Source organism: Triturus cristatus, chromosome 3_2, assembly GCF_964204655.1.
Source record: "Triturus cristatus chromosome 3_2, aTriCri1.1, whole genome shotgun sequence".
Taxonomy (NCBI): domain Eukaryota; kingdom Metazoa; phylum Chordata; class Amphibia; order Caudata; family Salamandridae; genus Triturus; species Triturus cristatus.
The window spans coordinates 1,213,077,363-1,213,094,879 of NC_140584.1; the positions used below are offsets into that span (position 1 = coordinate 1,213,077,363).

A 17,517-nucleotide genomic window follows, 5' to 3' on the forward strand; every position below is an offset into this window, starting at 1 on the left:
AACTGCAGAACATAGGCCGTTATCGGGTCCAGATAAGCATCAACGTCCAGTTGCGCAACTGATGGAAGTGTCAGACAGAGATCCAACACGCTTTCTTTCCCACAGAATAGGCATCGGAGAACAGGTAGGACACAGTCCATCCAGAATGGTCCAAAAGACAGGAACCAAGAGGCGCTCTGTTCTCGTAGGCGAGGTGTGCCCAGATGTTCTACCATGCGATCACTGTATTTATGCTCCAGGAGTGCTTTTTCCATCTCCTCGGTGACTGGGATGTCAATTGCGCAGCAGAAAAATTACAATCAGTATATCTGCTATTAGAAACAGGATCAGCGGAAGCCCTCCAAAAATGCTTCTGAATACGGAGTGTATAAAGTTTGGTATGACTCTGAGGACCGTCTGAAAGGTGCCTAATAGTCCAGAACCTATGGTCTTAAATAGGTGGACTATAACCGTCGTATCAGACATGTTAAAGATAAGATTTACCATTTCTGTGAAACGGAAGGGACAGTTCGTACATACGACTGCCTGTATCTCAGCCGAGGTCTGGAGGAACCAACCTTGCGATCTGGAGGTCAAAAGTCTCCCGGGAGGAGGTTAAGGGCACTGTTTTCTGTAGAAGAATGGCTTTCATTTTGCTCAGAGTATCAAACCATATAAAGGAAACATTCAAAGAAGGCCATAGTGGCGCCTCCCTGACTGCATGTGTGGGAGGAAACAATGCTTGCATACAACAAGTAATCCTGAAGCTCACGGTGACTAGATATGCGATGCCCGGAAGCATCACACAACAACTCAGCATCAAGTAACTCCCATTCAAAAGTAGCTTGACTATCGGGGTAATCACGGCTGCTGGGGTACCTCTCAAGTAACAGGATAGGTTCGCCACCGAACCTATACAGGCCCCGAGTAGCATAATATCCTAGCATATGAGAGATCAACTTAAACCGATTGGACCACTAATAAACACTTCCAGACCCCTACTCCTGCATCAAAATCTGTATGGTAATTCCCAAGATTCCTTGATGAATTCCCTACCCATTTCTTCAAATCTGCCTGCCTGTTGTTTTCCTAGGCAATACTGAAACTGGAAAGTTGTGACCAGTAATATTATATGGCCATGGATTAACCATTCTGTGGATGGTGATTCTGCCATCGTAAAAGGTATATTTTGCTCATCTTTGTGCCATTGTTATCTGTTTTTGCGTCAGATTGTACGCAGAAAACAAGGACGTACTGTTGATAAAACGCAAAGGTACGTAACCAGTGCACAATGATTGCAGCGTCCAGCTGAGTAACATAATTGAACGTAACTCTGGCTGCCCGTGCTGTAATATGGACAAATCTTGTTCTAGTAAATCAATGTTTCCTAGTGAATAAATCCTGGATGTTAATGTAGTCATACCATTGTCAACTATGGCTAACGCCTTCTCTAGGTTCATTCTATCAATTTCACGAAGTCTCACCCCTGATTCTTGTTGGGAGATATTCCAAATTTCGTTATAGACAGATTATAAAAAAAGTTTAGGACGTGGCTTTCTGGGATCTAATAAAAAATCCCATAGGTCCACATCCTCCATTAGTGAGGATAAGTGCTGTTTCACCTGTGGTAGTGTTGAGGTTGTAGCCAATCGAGGCATAACTTCCCAACACTGTATGATGTCACCACACCTGGATTTTCTCTTTGTACATAGCGTGGGTCTAGCCTATGGATACTGAACTCTTCGGTAGCACCCCTGAATCTTCCTTGACATCTATTTGTGTCTGTGGGTCAAACCAACCATCCCTTTTAATTAGGGTCTGATCTATTGTACTGTAAAATGTCATCTATTGTAGACCCTTCTTGCTATGCAAGATTTTCCTTGGTATGTGATGGTGTTAGAATCCGAGGTGTGTTCAAAACCTTGTTCTTGGCTATTCCTAGACAGGAAGTCTGTTGCACAGTATCATTCAGAAATATCATCTGCTAAGGAATGAGGCATGCTCTAAATAGCACTTCTGTTCCCTGGACTTGCCAGTCTCTAGAACCCAGAATAATTTTAAGTCTATAGTGTCCTTCCATAAGTCCAAACCCTGTTCAGACAGTTGGGTAATGAAGGAAGCAAAATAAATCTGTTTGGTATTAGCATATTTTTCTGTGCGGATGTAGGTGCAACCTTATAGTAATATGAGGTCGGGTCTAAAATGTTAAACCCTGAAAAATATGAAAATTTCTGTGCAAAAGTTTTCAAACTACTTTTTGAAGGTGTAGGTCAATGTCACTATTGGTTATATGTGAAAACATTTCTTGGGGTACTAGATTTGTGTAAAAAAATGATGACCATAATGTTGATAACAATACATGGTGTTAAAATCTGATGTGTCTTCTAACATTTCATTGCTAGAAAATGCAGCAGATTGTTTTAAATCAGACAACATATTATTTACAGTTTCAAAATACAAAACATCGGGAAATGTACTGGAGGTAATGATATAATTTAATGGAAATTTCAAATAAATTAGGTATTTTTAAAAGTCCTGTCTGGCAAAATATATCATAATCCACCTTGTCCCATACTATACCGTCAGAACTGCTGAAATGTTCAAGTAGGACAAGTCTCTTTGTTCACGATGTGATGAGACATGAGGTTTCAGGATCAAATTCACTTTTGATACTGCAGAGCGTTGGCGCAGATAAGTTCCATAAATAAGTAAGCAGAAAATGTTACTACGCCTATCCAGAAAAGAAAGAACAGTATACCGGTTATTATCCAAAGTTCTAACCAAGGTAACACCAGGTATGTCTTTTTAAGGACAATGAAGAAGTCTTTGATTTGTTGTTGATGAGATATTGGGGCTGGCATTGTTTCAAGTTCACTTGGATCCAAGGAAAAGGTATCAAAGTCGGTGAAATAGCCAGGTGCAGTTCGATCTATTTTTGGAAGTTCAGTAGGTTTTGTTGAACTTGTAGATGGCTCTTGTTGGGGCATGTTTATGTAGACATCAGTGTTAGGTCGAATTTAAATTTGGCTTTCATTTTGGTTTTGAATATCTTGTTCAAGAGGAACCAGTTCCATGGCATTTTTGCATAGTCCATCATTCCGTTTAGGAGACTCTTCGAATGTGATGAACCTCTCTGTCTGAAATTCTTGTATGGTAGTGAGCGGAGGGCGTCGGCTAACCAGGTGTTCACGAGGCCTACTATTCCGTATCAGCCACATAGTGTGGTTTGATTAGATCAATGGAAACAATATAATTTTTTCCGGCAAGAGGCGGTAGAATTACAGTTCTAGTTCCTTCAACAGCCAGGACAGGTACAGGCATTCCGTATGATGCCCCGAATTCTTTATTGTCCACCATCTTTTCTCTGACCAGATCCCTGACTTTAGTGACCCAGACAGGTCTTGCCGTGACTAACTTGACTTCGCCAGTGGCGGTCCTTTTCACCTGTACGTTACTTCGTAGTGCTCTGGATTTATTGAGATCCTGTTAGACAGCCAAATGTTTATGGATGTCAAAAGGTTTTTCATCCACAACTGTGCCTTCACAATCGAGATTAGGTGTCCACATTCTTGTCCCAAAAAGGATCTTGTAAGAAGTGACACCCCCTAAAGAACTTCTTGGCATGTTGTTAATGGCTCGCTGTACTCCATACAAATGATTGACCCAACTGCCACCCACACCCAATACTCTTGCTGTTAAAGATTGCTTTAAGTCCCGGTTTCTCCTCTCCACAACCGAATTTCCCTCGGGATGGTACGGAGAGGAGTACGGCAATGCAACACCCAAACTTCCCACGGCTTCCTTGTAAGCCCTAGAGTTGAACGCGTGGCCACGGTCAGAATGTAATGTGTCAACTGCGTATGTCCCTACAAAGACTCGCAAATCTTTTATAACAGTTGGCGCATTAGCCAAGCGCGGAGGCCATACCCATAGAAACCTTGAGCAGGAATCCACTGCCACCATGATGTACTTGTAAGCCCCACCAGATCGTAAGGGGCCGCAGTGGTTCAAATAGACGCACGTGAGTGGTTGGTCTGATATTAATAATGGTGTCTGCACAGGACCAGCTATGGTGGAACCCTTCATCTGCTAGCAGATGTCGCACTTTAAGACATAATCTTTGGTCTGCTTTGTTAACCCTGGCCAGCAGTAGCGTTGTTTCAATAAAGAAACGGTTGCAGTAACTCCTGTGTGCACAGAACCCAGACCCTCGTGTGCAACTAGTATTAACCCTAATTTGAGATCCATGTTTGGTATTACTCTATCCCCCACTCCAGGAAGCTGAACAACTAGAACGTTATTTGCATCTAACTTGTAGGAGTACTTGAGTGGAAAGCCTTTCGGCAATGCCTTGTTGTCTTTGCGTGCAGCAATGACAGCTACCATTATCTGTCCATCTATTCTCGTTTTTGAACGAGTGATTACAGCTACAGGAGCAGTTCGCACTGCCCCTTTCGCAGTTTCATCAGCCAATGAGTTCCCTTCAACGTGAATGCCATCACATTGATGACTCAGCGTATGTACCACGTGAGCTCTTGGTCTGGAGTTTTTCAACTCAGCCACTTGTTCCCATAGCATTTTATGCTTAATTGTGACACCTTTTGAGTCCTTAAACCCAATTTGTCCCCAGTAGTAAAGATATTCATTGTATGACTGTACACAGTAAAAAGAATCACACACAAATAGTGTGGGGAATTCTCGATCCTTATTAATAGAGCTTGTAATTCTGCCAGCTGAGCCATGCAGTTTCATAGAGACTGTGTTTTTGTACAGCTTGGATGGAACTTGCCGTCCTGAATACAACTTTTTACAAGCGCACATGCACCGCTGTATTGTTGTTAACTTCCAACGGCCGGCTGAGCAGATCCAGAAGAGTAAATTATGTATTCATACTGATCTAGAGGCATTATTATTTAATTTGGTAGAGGATATTCTTGTTCATATTGCAGAAATGCTTGCTTTTTCAGACTTGGGTCGTATCTGTATTCTACATATGTTGCAGTGAGAGAATTAGCCTGTTGCATCCATCTCAGATTTAAGGCTTTAGCATTTGGAACGCTTGCCTTTGTAGCAGCCTCTAAGGCCGGTACCGGAGTCACAACAATTATTAGTTTCCCCTGAGCCAGTGCTCTTTCTCTCACTACAGAAGTCTGTATTGCGGTCAGAATTTTTTCTGTGGATGCAAAACGCATCTCAGCGTTCATGTATAAGTGTGATTTGTATGCTATGGGTACTGTTTCGCCTTCATTGTATGTGAGGTACGTGTACCCATATTGACCCGTAACTATACAGATCACCAAGTTGCAGACATTTACACGTGTCTGTAAGTGTTTAGACACTATCATGTCAGCTTGTAGGGAACAAAGGATATCTGTGTGTTCCTGTGTCCATTCACAAACTGAAAAATCAGGTCTTATTGATGTCGTAGAAAGGTTTAACCCTTTCTGCGTAATTCAAAATGTATGTTCTGCCAAAATTCAGGAATCCCTGCAAGGATTGTAAATTTTTTAATGATTTAGGAGGTTGGAGCAGTGCACATTTTTCTAAAACGATTAGCTGCAAGGCTTTTCCCTTCACTTAAAAGCTAATGTCCTAAAAATAGGACATTGGGGTGGGTATTTTGTATTTTTTACGTAGGACAAAACCTCCTTATCCAGATTCTGAATTAACTCAGTGACCCTAGCTGAGAACAACCCAGGGCTGTTCTTATAACCCTGCTCTGAGAATGCTGTCAAATATCTGCTTTCAGTCGCTATATTTTGGCAAAAAACTCCATTTGAGATATCTAGTGTTTGATTTGTATTTTTCTGCACAAGGTTATTCATCAGTGTACATTCTGTACTGCAAATGGTTTTGTGCAAGAGCTCAGATGTCTGTAGTCTAAAACTAGACGATATGTTTTGTGAGGTTTCATTACGGGAAACAAAGGATTATTCATTGAAGAGGTGCAAGTTTCAATCACCCCCTGGTATTCAAGTTTATCTGAGATCTCCCTGACCTATTTTTTTAGCTTCTTGTAGAGTTGGAGTAGATTTTAGTGTTATCATGTTGTGAGTTGACACTTCATCCCACCCAACATAGTTGCAATATAATGCTGGAGCAAGGACTACTGCCCACTCCTGTGCATATGTGTGTTTTAAATGTATGGGAACGAGGTCGGAAAAGGCTGGGAAAATTACAGTTTATCCCTTTGAGCAATCCATAACAATAGCAGGCGGCAAATCTCTTTCAGCTAAAAGAATGTCTTTGCCAAAAGTTAAGTTCTTCCAAAAAAGAGCTTTAATTTTTCTGTGCTTGTCCCCCTCCATTGTAACCTATGTGGGACGCTCACCCTCGTATCAGGTGTTTCCACCGTGAGCTATTCATTCAGCTCTGTTGTCACCAGAAATACCATCAGGTCTGGCGAGCTATTTTTACTTGTGCTGCACTGTCTAGCATCGTCAGAGCCCATTCCCCGTTCAGTAGTTGAGTCCTCAGGATTCTGGGTATGTCTGATGTTAAGACCTGCTACTTTCTTCTTTTTAAATTGAGGTTTTGAGTTTGGTTTTTCTTCTTTCTTTGAAGTGTATTCAGGAGCATGTTGCGTGTCTCGGGACTTTGTGCGCTCTTCTTGTCTGTGTTCTGACCTTCTTTCCCTCTCTGAGTTTTTCGATGAACCCTGAAAGGAATGAGAGGAACGTGAATCAGTGTCCTGATACCTGTCAGGTTTTCTAATGGTATTTCTATTCCTAACGTTATACCTCTTTTCGGAGGGCTCCTGTTGAGGAGACCTACCTCTGGATTAAGATCTATTCTCTGTATTCTTTTGCGGTTTGTTATGATCCCATTTTTTCTTTGAAGAAGCAGGCATTTTCTTGATGTTATCCTTTTCAGGACCACTCATCAGTTGAGGTATTACTGCTCTAGCTCCCAAACTATCTATACCTAATTCTACATAAGCGGTTTCAGTAATTTTGGGTAATCCACGTTCCTGTTGTAAAGGAGTGAAATCCCTCAGGCATTGGCGTATTGCCACCGCTGCTGCCTCCCCCTTTAATGTTTGCTAATATTATAGCTGATACCTGGACAAAATGACCTAGTAATTTCATCCCTAAGTTCAGAGCAGGTTCTGCTCTATACTCATTCTGTATTTGTCTTAAAATACGTTATACCATGAGTTCTGGTATATATGGCAGCTAAGACTGTAACCCAAGTGGTATAATCCTCTATCTGGGGAGTTATCCCCATGGGCAAGCAGATTGTTAACATTCTGTGTTTTTCTTGCGGGCTGGTGTGTGGAAATACTGCCACTAGCTGTGTTATTTTTTGAGCTACCCAGAATGGCATTTGTTCACGTTTAGTGGGCATCTTGCCCATGACTGCGTGTAACGTTTGTGGTGTTATTTTAGTTGTGGTTGTTTGAATTGGTCCTATTGGTATAGCCGTGGCTGGCTGATGTGCGAGTGTTATCATCACAAACTATCATGTTTCTGTAAAGTCTTATTAGTTCTTTAAGAAGTATACGTAAGTCTCCTACTGGCATTGTGTCAATCTCTGGATTTGGTGTATAGGCCGCTAGTACTGGCCATGTTGCTCCGTTTCATCCGAGCAGACCGAGTCTTACTTTATCTCTTGTATGGAGAAGGGGGCCTGTTAGAAATGGGATCTCTGGTTGGCTAAGGCATGCGCCAAAGCCAGGCAGAGACCACCACTCTAAGTCAGGGCTGGGGAGTTACACGCCAAAGATAACCCCTGCTCACCCCCTTGGTAGCTTCGCACAAGCAGTCAGGCTTATCCCGGAGGCAATGTGTAAAGCGTTTGCGCGTGCACACAGCAACAACACCCTAGGCCCACCACAAAAGAAACTCCACACAAGGTTATATATAAAAAAATAGCCTTTGTATTATAATAAACACATTAGATGATAATCACATTATTTACACTGTGCCAACTGGCACTGGGCAGAATTTTACAGGGGACTATTTACACAAGACAGGGCCACATGGACCACTGTCAGAATTCGCACAAATCACCAATTGTAAATGTAGAACATATACCAACTGTAACACAAATTATAACTGTAGAGCACAACCAGTAACTACTGGTGCAATAAATGACCTCAGCATTATCACAATAGAATCAGGTATAAGACCTATCCTGTATACATCACAGGGGCATAAACACATTACGCAATCTCTCACAAGTCTAACGCATCAGACCCTACCTCCTAAGTATAATCACACTACGGGCTTATATCACACAGGGAAGTATAATCTCCCTAACATAAACCTAAACAGGTAAAACAACCTCCTATGCCGACATCATATCTAGAGGTATGAAACACAGGGTGCGCAAAACATAATACACACGGTACATTTCCTAACACCCAAAGCATTAGTTTATACATCGTAATAGCACCTAAATCACATTAGGGTCCAGGTTGCACCAGAACCTAAACGTAGCAGCTACCCACTACTTGCTGGACAGCTGGGGACAAGAACAGGGCCTAAACGCTGCAGCTGGCACTAAGTGCTGCGCAGCTGTGGAAGTCAAATATGAGGAAATCAATGGGCCCCACGTTGAAGCCATCTGTCTCAGAAAACAACCAAGTCCCCATGGAGCGCATGGACTCCTGCAATCAATATGCGCCAACACAGCAAAAGAAGGACTGGCCCTGAGCACTGGGGCGCGCACTGGCGGTTTAAATAAATGAAATGTGCCCCCAAAACGTGGAGTGCCCTGGCCATCGGGGCAGCAGACAACAAAGAATAGGGGACTGGCACCTCGGTGCCCCCTGGCCCCTACAGGGCTTGGAAATAACTTGCGCCCAAACGTTGGAGCCATCTGGGGCTCTAGAAACAATGATGCCCGTCGTTGGAGTGGCCCGCTGCCATCCGGGGCCACTCTGGAAAACCTTCTCAAAACCGGAAGTCCCGCCCGCCGTCAGGCACCTCGTTGCCTGATTCCGCCCGGTCCGCGACTCGGGTTGCAGCGGTGATTTCAACAGCGGCAAATGAGGGGTAGGCTCCCTCGGTGGGGAAACACAGTCAACAAGCGGGGTGGGCACCCGCAAGGGCTCACATCAGCAGGGTGGGCACCCGCGCAATTAAATACAAATAAGCACGGCGGTCATGCGGGGTGGGCACCCGCCTTGGAAGTCAAATGAGCGGGGTGGGCACTCGCGCTAGAAATAACGAAATAAGTGGGGTGGGCACCCGCATTGGAAATAAGGCAATAAGCGGGGTGGCACCCGCTCTGCAATGATGAATGCGGCAATGAGGGGTAGGCTCCCTCAATATAAAGAGCAAATTAAGATGGAGCGCTCCCACTCGCTAAGGGTAAAAACACCCAGTCTCAAAGAGCAAATGGAGCAAAAGGTCCCAAAAAAAATGTCGTCCAAGGTGGAAAAGGGCAAGGCAGGGCCCAGGGCTACAAGAAATCCAGCAAGATGTTCCAGGGCATAGCTTGGCCCAGGGAGGCAGCCCTCCTGGCAAGTCCTCCTGGGCCCCAGCAGCAGCAGCAGCACGCCCTGCAGGAATCAGGATCCAACAGCAAGAACATTTTCATGGGGTCACAGCCCCTCTTTTATACACAAAATCCTTTGTCTCCAAAGGTGCAGGGAAGGGGCGAACCAGATGCAACCGGTTCCTGAGCACTTTGTTTTGCTCAGCCCCTCTCCCTATTCACAGGACAGGCCAGGGACATTAGACGCACCACAGGGGGTGGAGCCAGCATTGTGTAGGGAAAGCCCAGCCCTATTCAGGTCCCAGGTGTACTCCTTCCTCCCATCAACATGCAGCTCTCTCCATTCACCACCGGGGCAGACCCATCCTGACTCCTGGAGCCAGACACACCAGCCAATCACAAGCCAGACAGTCACTGCACATTTATTACACAGTCATGCCAGCTTCTAGAAGTGGCATTTCTACACTAGACACCGTAACGCCGCACCCATCATCGCGCAGCATTTAATCTCACGAGATCGCACATACCAAACTCGACCCTTTCACATCACAACTTAAAACGGTCACTCAGATCCCCCATGCATTCCTATGGGAGGGCAGGTCAGTCTCCCTAAAACATACACAGAGCGCACACACTTTCCACTGGGACACAGTGTAAAAGCGCCTAGAGGCCTAAAACCACTAATACAACATAGGAAAAAGGCTAGGATAAATGCAAAATGTTTTAGGGGTGAACTTGCCAGAAGGGCCAAGTCCAACAGGGCCTTTAAACCAGCTTATATGCTCCTGGTAGGTGAGCGGAACTTCGATGTCCTCATACGGACGATATTCGTTTGGTATGTCATCTTCCATATAATAATGGAATGTGTTTGTTCGTGCATCTGCTTGTGGGAATTTTACAAATAACTAGAATACCTTTGTTCTATGTGATTCGTGTGCCTCAATCACGAACGTTACTGACCCACCCCTAGCTGATAAACCATATGCTGCTTGTTTTAGGGTGATGGCATTTCTTACATTCTCAGAAATTTGTATTGCATCTGCATCTTCTTCATCTTGGACTGTGATATGTAGAGTTTTTCACGAGAACCGAGATAAGGTTTTATGCTCAATAGTAACAACGTGTCCTTCAAGCTTGATCAACCAACAGCCAATACATAGGATTTGTCTACTCAGCTGCGGCGGATTTTTGTTCCCTCCCACTCCAGACGTCTCTGGAGAATTGTGAGTAGGGGTCTCTGAGAATGGTAAACACGTTTACCACGCATGCGAGACAACGAATGCCATTACAATGCAGTCGTTACAACGACGCGTTGTTACACTGCATACCTTTACAACGCAAGTCGGAACAACGACTTGCGTTAGAGGCAGAAGGTGTTAGATTTAAAATGCACCACTTTCCCTACTGTTGCACAGACTGGAGTTAGAATAGTAAATTATACTACTCCAAAATCCAGCGCCCACTACAGCAAGTCGTCGTTCCGACTTGCGTTGTAAAGGTATGTGAAGTTAACAATGCAGTCATTGTAACGACCACGTTGTAATGGCATGCATTGTAAAAGTATGCGGCCTAACGTCACATATTCCTGAGAATAGTACGACTGAACTACTTAGATTTGAGTATATTACCCAACCAACGTTGGGTGCCATGTCGTGTAGTTCCTATAAAACCTATAAAGGATCTACGCATTTAGATAAAATACGCTTTAGGATTGGGGCCAGACTTATTCTAGACACCCCTACCGGGTATGTTTGCCTGTATACCAGTTAGCTCACAATGCCACTAGAAACCCCTCTTACCAAGGAGAGAATAGTTCTTAGCACCTATCGAACATGACAACCCTGATCTCGCAGGACCGTGGAAACAGTGCAATACTTTCCGCTCAGTCGCTAGTGCTCACTTTGTCTCAGAGAGGTACACAGAATAAACGATATGGACGTTTTTCAATAAGCATTTATTGAACAGTTGTCTTTCTAGTGTAAAATAGGTGTGCTGAAACAACCACTAGACAGAAACAGATATAAATGATTAGAAGCACTAGGAAAGTAAAAGGATGGTAGATTTCTACCATTATGCTAAAAACTATGAATACAGGCAGGTATACAAAATACATGACCGTAAAATACGTACTCCTATGATGCAATCCTAACCAGATGTACCTAAGTGTACCTAGTATGTGTGTAGGTGTTAAGCCAAGAATCCCTCTAGGATAAAGTCAACCCCATTACCTGAAGTGAGAGACTGCGGGACCACGTCTTGGTCTCGAGTTGGACACCCCGCAAGGAGTATCTGCCTGCAGGAGCCTCCTCTCCCTAGCTCAGCAAGATGTGATGTTTATATATTGAGAGGTCTCCCCAGGGGTTCTACCTTGCTGTGCCATCGTCTGACTTAGGATGACGTCGGGAATGAACTTTATACATAGTTATTATGCAGGAGATGGTAGTCTTGCTGAGTTTCCAAGAATCCTCATGCATACTGTATGAGGCTTTTACTAGGGAAAATCCCGGGTTCTGTGTGCAGTGTCGTATCTAGGTAAAAGATAAATCACCAAGAACTGTTATGTCTGTAATGTAGGGAAGAATATAGGTGCAAGGTTAGGATGTTACCTGAACCTTTATTGGGGCACCTATAGGGAAGGCGGAGTTAAAGGCCCAGCACCCAGGAGATCAGGGATTAAGGGAGTACAGTGGTCATCTCACGGGACTCCGTCAAGCAATCTCTTCTGCGCAGGTTCTCTTGAGCCGGGTCCACGTCTCTACCACTCAAAAGTCCGGTGTGTCATTGACCCACGTGGCGCCACAGATTCCCCAGGATGCGCATCAGAGCTACCTCTCTGTGCAGCAGGCAATTGTGCTCCCGCTCACCAAACACTTATCATGCAGGGGCCACCTTTGAAGCCTGAGCAACCTGCAATAGCCCTCTTCTTTTTTTTCACCTCATCCTGAAGTTTATCAAGGTTTTCAGTACTATCTGTTACGCTTACACTTTAGTAGCGAGTCTTAACCATGCGCTAGATAGGGTCCTACTGAAGAACAGAATTGTACTGGTTCCCGTAATTAATGGCATTTTTCCTCCCGCAAATCTGACCTTGTGAAATTGGCCAAGGGTACTGTGGGGGCACGCGAGTTACAATACCCAGTAAATACCCTATGCAGTGACCCTTGCAGGGCTCGGAACTCCAATCCCTGTGTAAGCATGCGTTAGCACCGGAACCAGAACTCGGTTCCATTTTTGTAGTCAAGTCCCATGCTTTTGAATCGTGGCTCTGATTTTCAATTAAAATTCTACATCCCACACACACTTTCCTTAGTAACACATTCAGAAAATATACACGAGAGAATGAAGCCTTACAGGCACAGATAAGCCTCCAGTGGGTTTTACTATCAAACTAACATGCGAGATTAGTTACCATATTTAGAAATCAGAAAATAAATAATTTCCAATGAACTTTTCCTGACCTGTGCTGGGGCCATCACTGCTTTCAGCTTCATCCATCTCCTCAACATCCTTAGAACGCTGGTTTCCGCTGAATAATCCTCCGGACTCGGCAGCCGTAGTGCCTATTATTAAATAAACAAGTTACATCATTTTTACTCTTATGAGTATGAATTGATGCTGGCATTCACCTTACAACAAATACTCAAAAAACGAATGAATATACAATTGTGCACAACTCATTAACATTCACGAATGCAATTAAGCATGAACTAAAATGTACATAATAGATATATTAAAAGACAAGTGTGTCGAAAGGAAGAGAAGAATGTGAAATACTGAGTGAAACACAACTGCGGACAGACTACAACTGCAGAATACTTTGTCTATTAGAAGGGAGACCACAGCTGAACCCCACTGTCCTGCTCGGAAGGTTTGGTCTAAAGATGGAGCTAGAGAGACTTTCCAGCGCATGAATAACCCCAAAAACCCATGAATAACCCCCCAAACCCTGGCCTGGGATCGTGGAAAATGCAAGAAAAAAATACACCCGTTTGTTTTCCTTTACTGGCCCCAAATCACCTCTCAGTTTTCTCTGGCTTATTTCATTTGTAATGGAAAATTCTTGAGAGTTTCAGGTTGTGTGTGAGAGGAAGAGTGAAAGTGTGTGAGGGAGAGAGTGTGAGTGTTTATGCACAGGCACTGTCTGTTGGACTAATACAAGGAGAGTCACCCTTCACTGCCGAAAGGGACAGGGTAGTGTTATGCTTAAACCAGAAAAAATCCCTTTTGTGAGGACTCATTTCTGTCGGACCTCAATTATACTACCTGTGGCTAAATGGAAAAGCACTCAATAACAGTATAACATCAACACATTAATTTCAATAATTGACTGACTCTCCTTATTATACAAGATCATTCATATTTATTTACAAAAAAACAATACTGTTAAAAACAATAGAATATATCTTTCATATATATTACATACTCTACACAGATTAAATACATACATCAGGAGGAGGAGCCAAGATGGCGACCGGGACGGCAGCGTAGACTCCCGGCTCCGTGAACCTCCGCATCCCGCACGGATATCCTGCCTGAGATCCTTAACCTGTGCTACGTGGTCGTGTTTCTGAAGGAGGGGGGCTCCCGACTGTCTGACTCCGAGGTTGCTAGCTGCGGTATCGCCGGAGAAAATCGCATCTGAACTTTGCGGCCGACGCGGCCCTGGAGCCGGGACATCGAGTGGACGCCGTGGCCGGGTGGCAGTGCGACAACAGCGGCCAGTGGTGACTGGGTGGAGTCGGTCACCGGAGCGGTGCCGGACCCGGCCTACATTTCGACATGGTCACTTCTACTGTCCAGCGTAGCGGACCGAGTGCATGACCGGGGGTGCAAATTTTGGATCCTCCGGTGGCTGCCCCTGCCTTGCTGGTGAGCTGCCCGGCCGCCGTCCGTATCCTGCCCCGATCGCGGCGGGCCGCCCCCGGATTTCTGCGGGGACTGGTCCGTGGTGTGGACGACTGTTGCCCGTGACCAAGGATAGTTTTTTGCTTGCCCCCGGAACCCGGCCACCCGCGACGTGGACACCGCGACGTTTGTCTCGGCCCCGGTGAGGGTCGGGCATACTTGGCGGCCATCTTTGGGCGATGAAGCCTACCATCCTGTCCGCTGGGTCGCGGCGGGCCTGTGAGCGTACGACTTCTGGGAGTATGGCGGCACGAGCGCAGAGAGCTGAGCTGGGGTACGGCGACCTCCTCGAGGCTCTTGGTACTCTTCACTCCTCCTTTGTTCATGGCTTCGTGATCCTAGGGAATAGGCTCGATGGTGTTGCGTCGGAGTTGGGGCAGTGGCGGCCCGCCTGTTCACACGAACGCAGAGACTACCCACACTGCGCGCAGGATGATGCTGTGGCGGCCGCCCCTGAGGTTAGTGCACGACTAGACGCCCCGGTCAGTATGCTACAGTGTGTTCGACCTTCTGAGGGCCTGATCTCTCCCGGAGGCGATGGACCTGTGTGTGCTGTGGTGGCCTCGTCCCGTACATGCCCTCCCACGACTCAGGGACAACTCCAGCAACTAATGTCTGCTTTGGCTGCTTCTGCCTCCCGGAACCCTGCATGCAGTACAGATCCTAGGGCAGCCCTGGGAAGCCAGTTTCTTCACGCGGCGGACTGTGTTCCTCAGAGACTCCCACCCCACCTGTGTGTGTCGCTTCTCGTTCGTTGTTGGACATTTCTCTGCCTGGGAGCATTGGGTGTGATGCTGGGTCGAGGGGTTGACATGGGCAGAATTCCGAAGAGTGGTCAGGGATGAGGCTGCCCCCTCCGGGGCGGTCGCCTGGTGGACGGGCGGGCTTAGGGGTGGCGTGCTCTCCTGACGTGGCTACTGGCACAATAGGTGCATAATGCTCCCCATCGTGGTTTGAGAAGATTGTCTTGGTGCTGTTCCTTGCTCACTTTAGGGGAACCTTACCGTGCGGGAGGGAGAACGCCGGGGGTCTGTTATGAAGGCCCTCCTCCAAGTTTATAAATACTTTCTCTACCCCCCCGCCCGGTGGGGGTCTTTTCCTACCTCTTTTTCCCTACTCTTCTATATTTCGGGTCTGGTTCCAGGGCGACAGGCACACTGCTGGGGGGGGGGGCCGTACTCATTTGCAGAGGTGCAGGGTGGGGGGTTGGGGGAGGGGATTCTGTACTCTTTCATCTTCTTTTCCATGGCCTCCTTTTTCTTCTCTGACTCTCTTTGTTCTTTCTTTTTCTGGGATCAGCGTGATACACTCCCTGTAGTTATGCCTCGTTGCCGTGCCATGTGTTCACAACTTCCGAGGTGTTCTTGGGGAGTTTCGGCGGGGGCCTGCGGGCGCAACTGTATATTAAGTTCTTCCCCATCCTGATGTTCTTGTGTTTGCGCCATCGACCTAACAGATTGCTGTAAATCGCTAACATTCATTACTCTGCAGATCCGTGATTGTTGTTTTAAAATTGCTTGTCACCTGATCCTACTGCCTTGTCTCATTATAAAATGAAAACCTTTTCTCCTGGTGCCCTACTTACGCTGTTCACTGTAATAGTAGTACGATTTTGCTCCCCGAAGTGCTGCCTGTGTTTGTGCTTGTCGTTATTGCCCTGATTGTTTAGCGGCCGGCCCTGGGGGGTTGTAGGCCCATACTTGTTCTTATTGAACTGTTAAATAAAGGTTTTCAAAAAAAAAAAAAAAAAAAAAAAAAAAAAATACATACATCAATAAACAGTGATTTAAAAAACAATATCTTTGAAGTTCATTTTTCTTAAATGCATCTATAATTCACTCAAAATCAATAACGTACATAGAGTATTTTAATCTCCTAAACCACATTGAAAGAGCTGTCTAAGCATATCTAAATCAAAGATTATAACACAATAAAGACTCCTATCAAGCTACATTAAAAAAAAAAAATGTTAAAGATGATGTTGAATCTTCTTGAAAAATATGCAAAAATATTGTTTTTTAAATCATTGATTATTGATGTATGTTTTTAATCTGTGTAGAATATGTGATATATAAAAGACATTCTATTGTTTTCAACAATATTGCTTATTATTTAAGTGTATATGAATGATCTTGTATAATAAGTAGACAGTTAGTCAGTTGCTGAAATTAATTTGTTGAGTGTACACGATTATTTAGTGCATATCCATTTTGCCAGGTAGTATAATGGCGGTCCTACGGAAATTAGTCTGCACGAAAGGAATTTTTGTCTGGTTTCAGCACGGTCTGTTTGGCAACGCAATCATTGATAAAGGCGTTATAAGATGATTTCTTGTTATCGATGTGTTTGATTTCAAAGGTGTCTGTTCTTGCAATCTATGGGTGAGGTGGCATATATCCTGCAATCACAGGAGTCAGTCCCCTTGGGAATGAAGGGACCTAGCTTCAGAGGTGGGGGCGATGCTGCGTGAGCGTCTCAGGACAGCTCGGGTTACCTACACATCAATGTTTGCCTCCACTGGATGTAGGGCCCACATATAATTGTGTGGATCAGAGATTTGTAACACAGAGGAATAAAGCGAGTGTGGCCTAAGTGTGTAATCGTGGTTTTACACTCAAGAGGGGAGAGGAGGACAGCTCACTCAGTTACAGAAGACGGAAATCCACTGAGAGGGCAAAGGGTGCAGTGACTACCAACCACCGCCTCAACAGCAGCAGGAGGCGCGGGTCCTGATGCACTGAAGCGGCTTCTTTGTAGAACGGTCAAGAGTGCGCTGGGCATGGAGAGGCGGCATGGGGCGCTCCCTTGTCATGGTTTCGTTTTCTTCAGCGGGAAGGGTCTTCGGCGTCCCTCCATTGGAGTAGGGCTGCAGCCGTTCCAATGGATACAGCGATATTATTCTCGATCCTGGGTAAAATAAATTGATAAGGCCAGTCTTTGAAATTTTTTTTTGCACTTCTTTGTGTCCGGTCTGATGATGTCCTGGCTGCAGGTGGGCCTCAAGAGACTGGACGTTGGGAGCTTGTCAGACACATAGGCTTTGAGGGCTCTGTAAACAAGCAGCTGGCTCTGAAGACGCTGTGGGCCAGCAAGGAAAGCTAGTGGAGATCCGTTAGCGCGTTACTGTGGTCGTCATTTTTACAAGTAGTAAATTGACGGGTAAGCCCGATGTCCGTTAGCACATGGGTG

The 17,517-nt window shown here is 45.3% G+C and overlaps 1 protein-coding gene across 5 annotated transcripts in view; it reads right to left on the reverse strand.

Moving 5' to 3' along the window:
• LOC146859474 (uncharacterized) overlaps positions 1–17,517 on the reverse strand; it is a 132,631-nt gene that overhangs the window by 87,981 nt on the left and 27,133 nt on the right. For all 5 annotated transcript variants that reach the window (XM_085650198.1, XM_085650197.1, XM_085650196.1 and 2 more), the window contains one exon: positions 12,882–12,983. In XM_085650198.1, the coding sequence (XP_085506324.1) occupies positions 12,882–12,983 (102 nt within the window). The remainder of the gene's footprint in view (positions 1–12,881; positions 12,984–17,517) is intronic.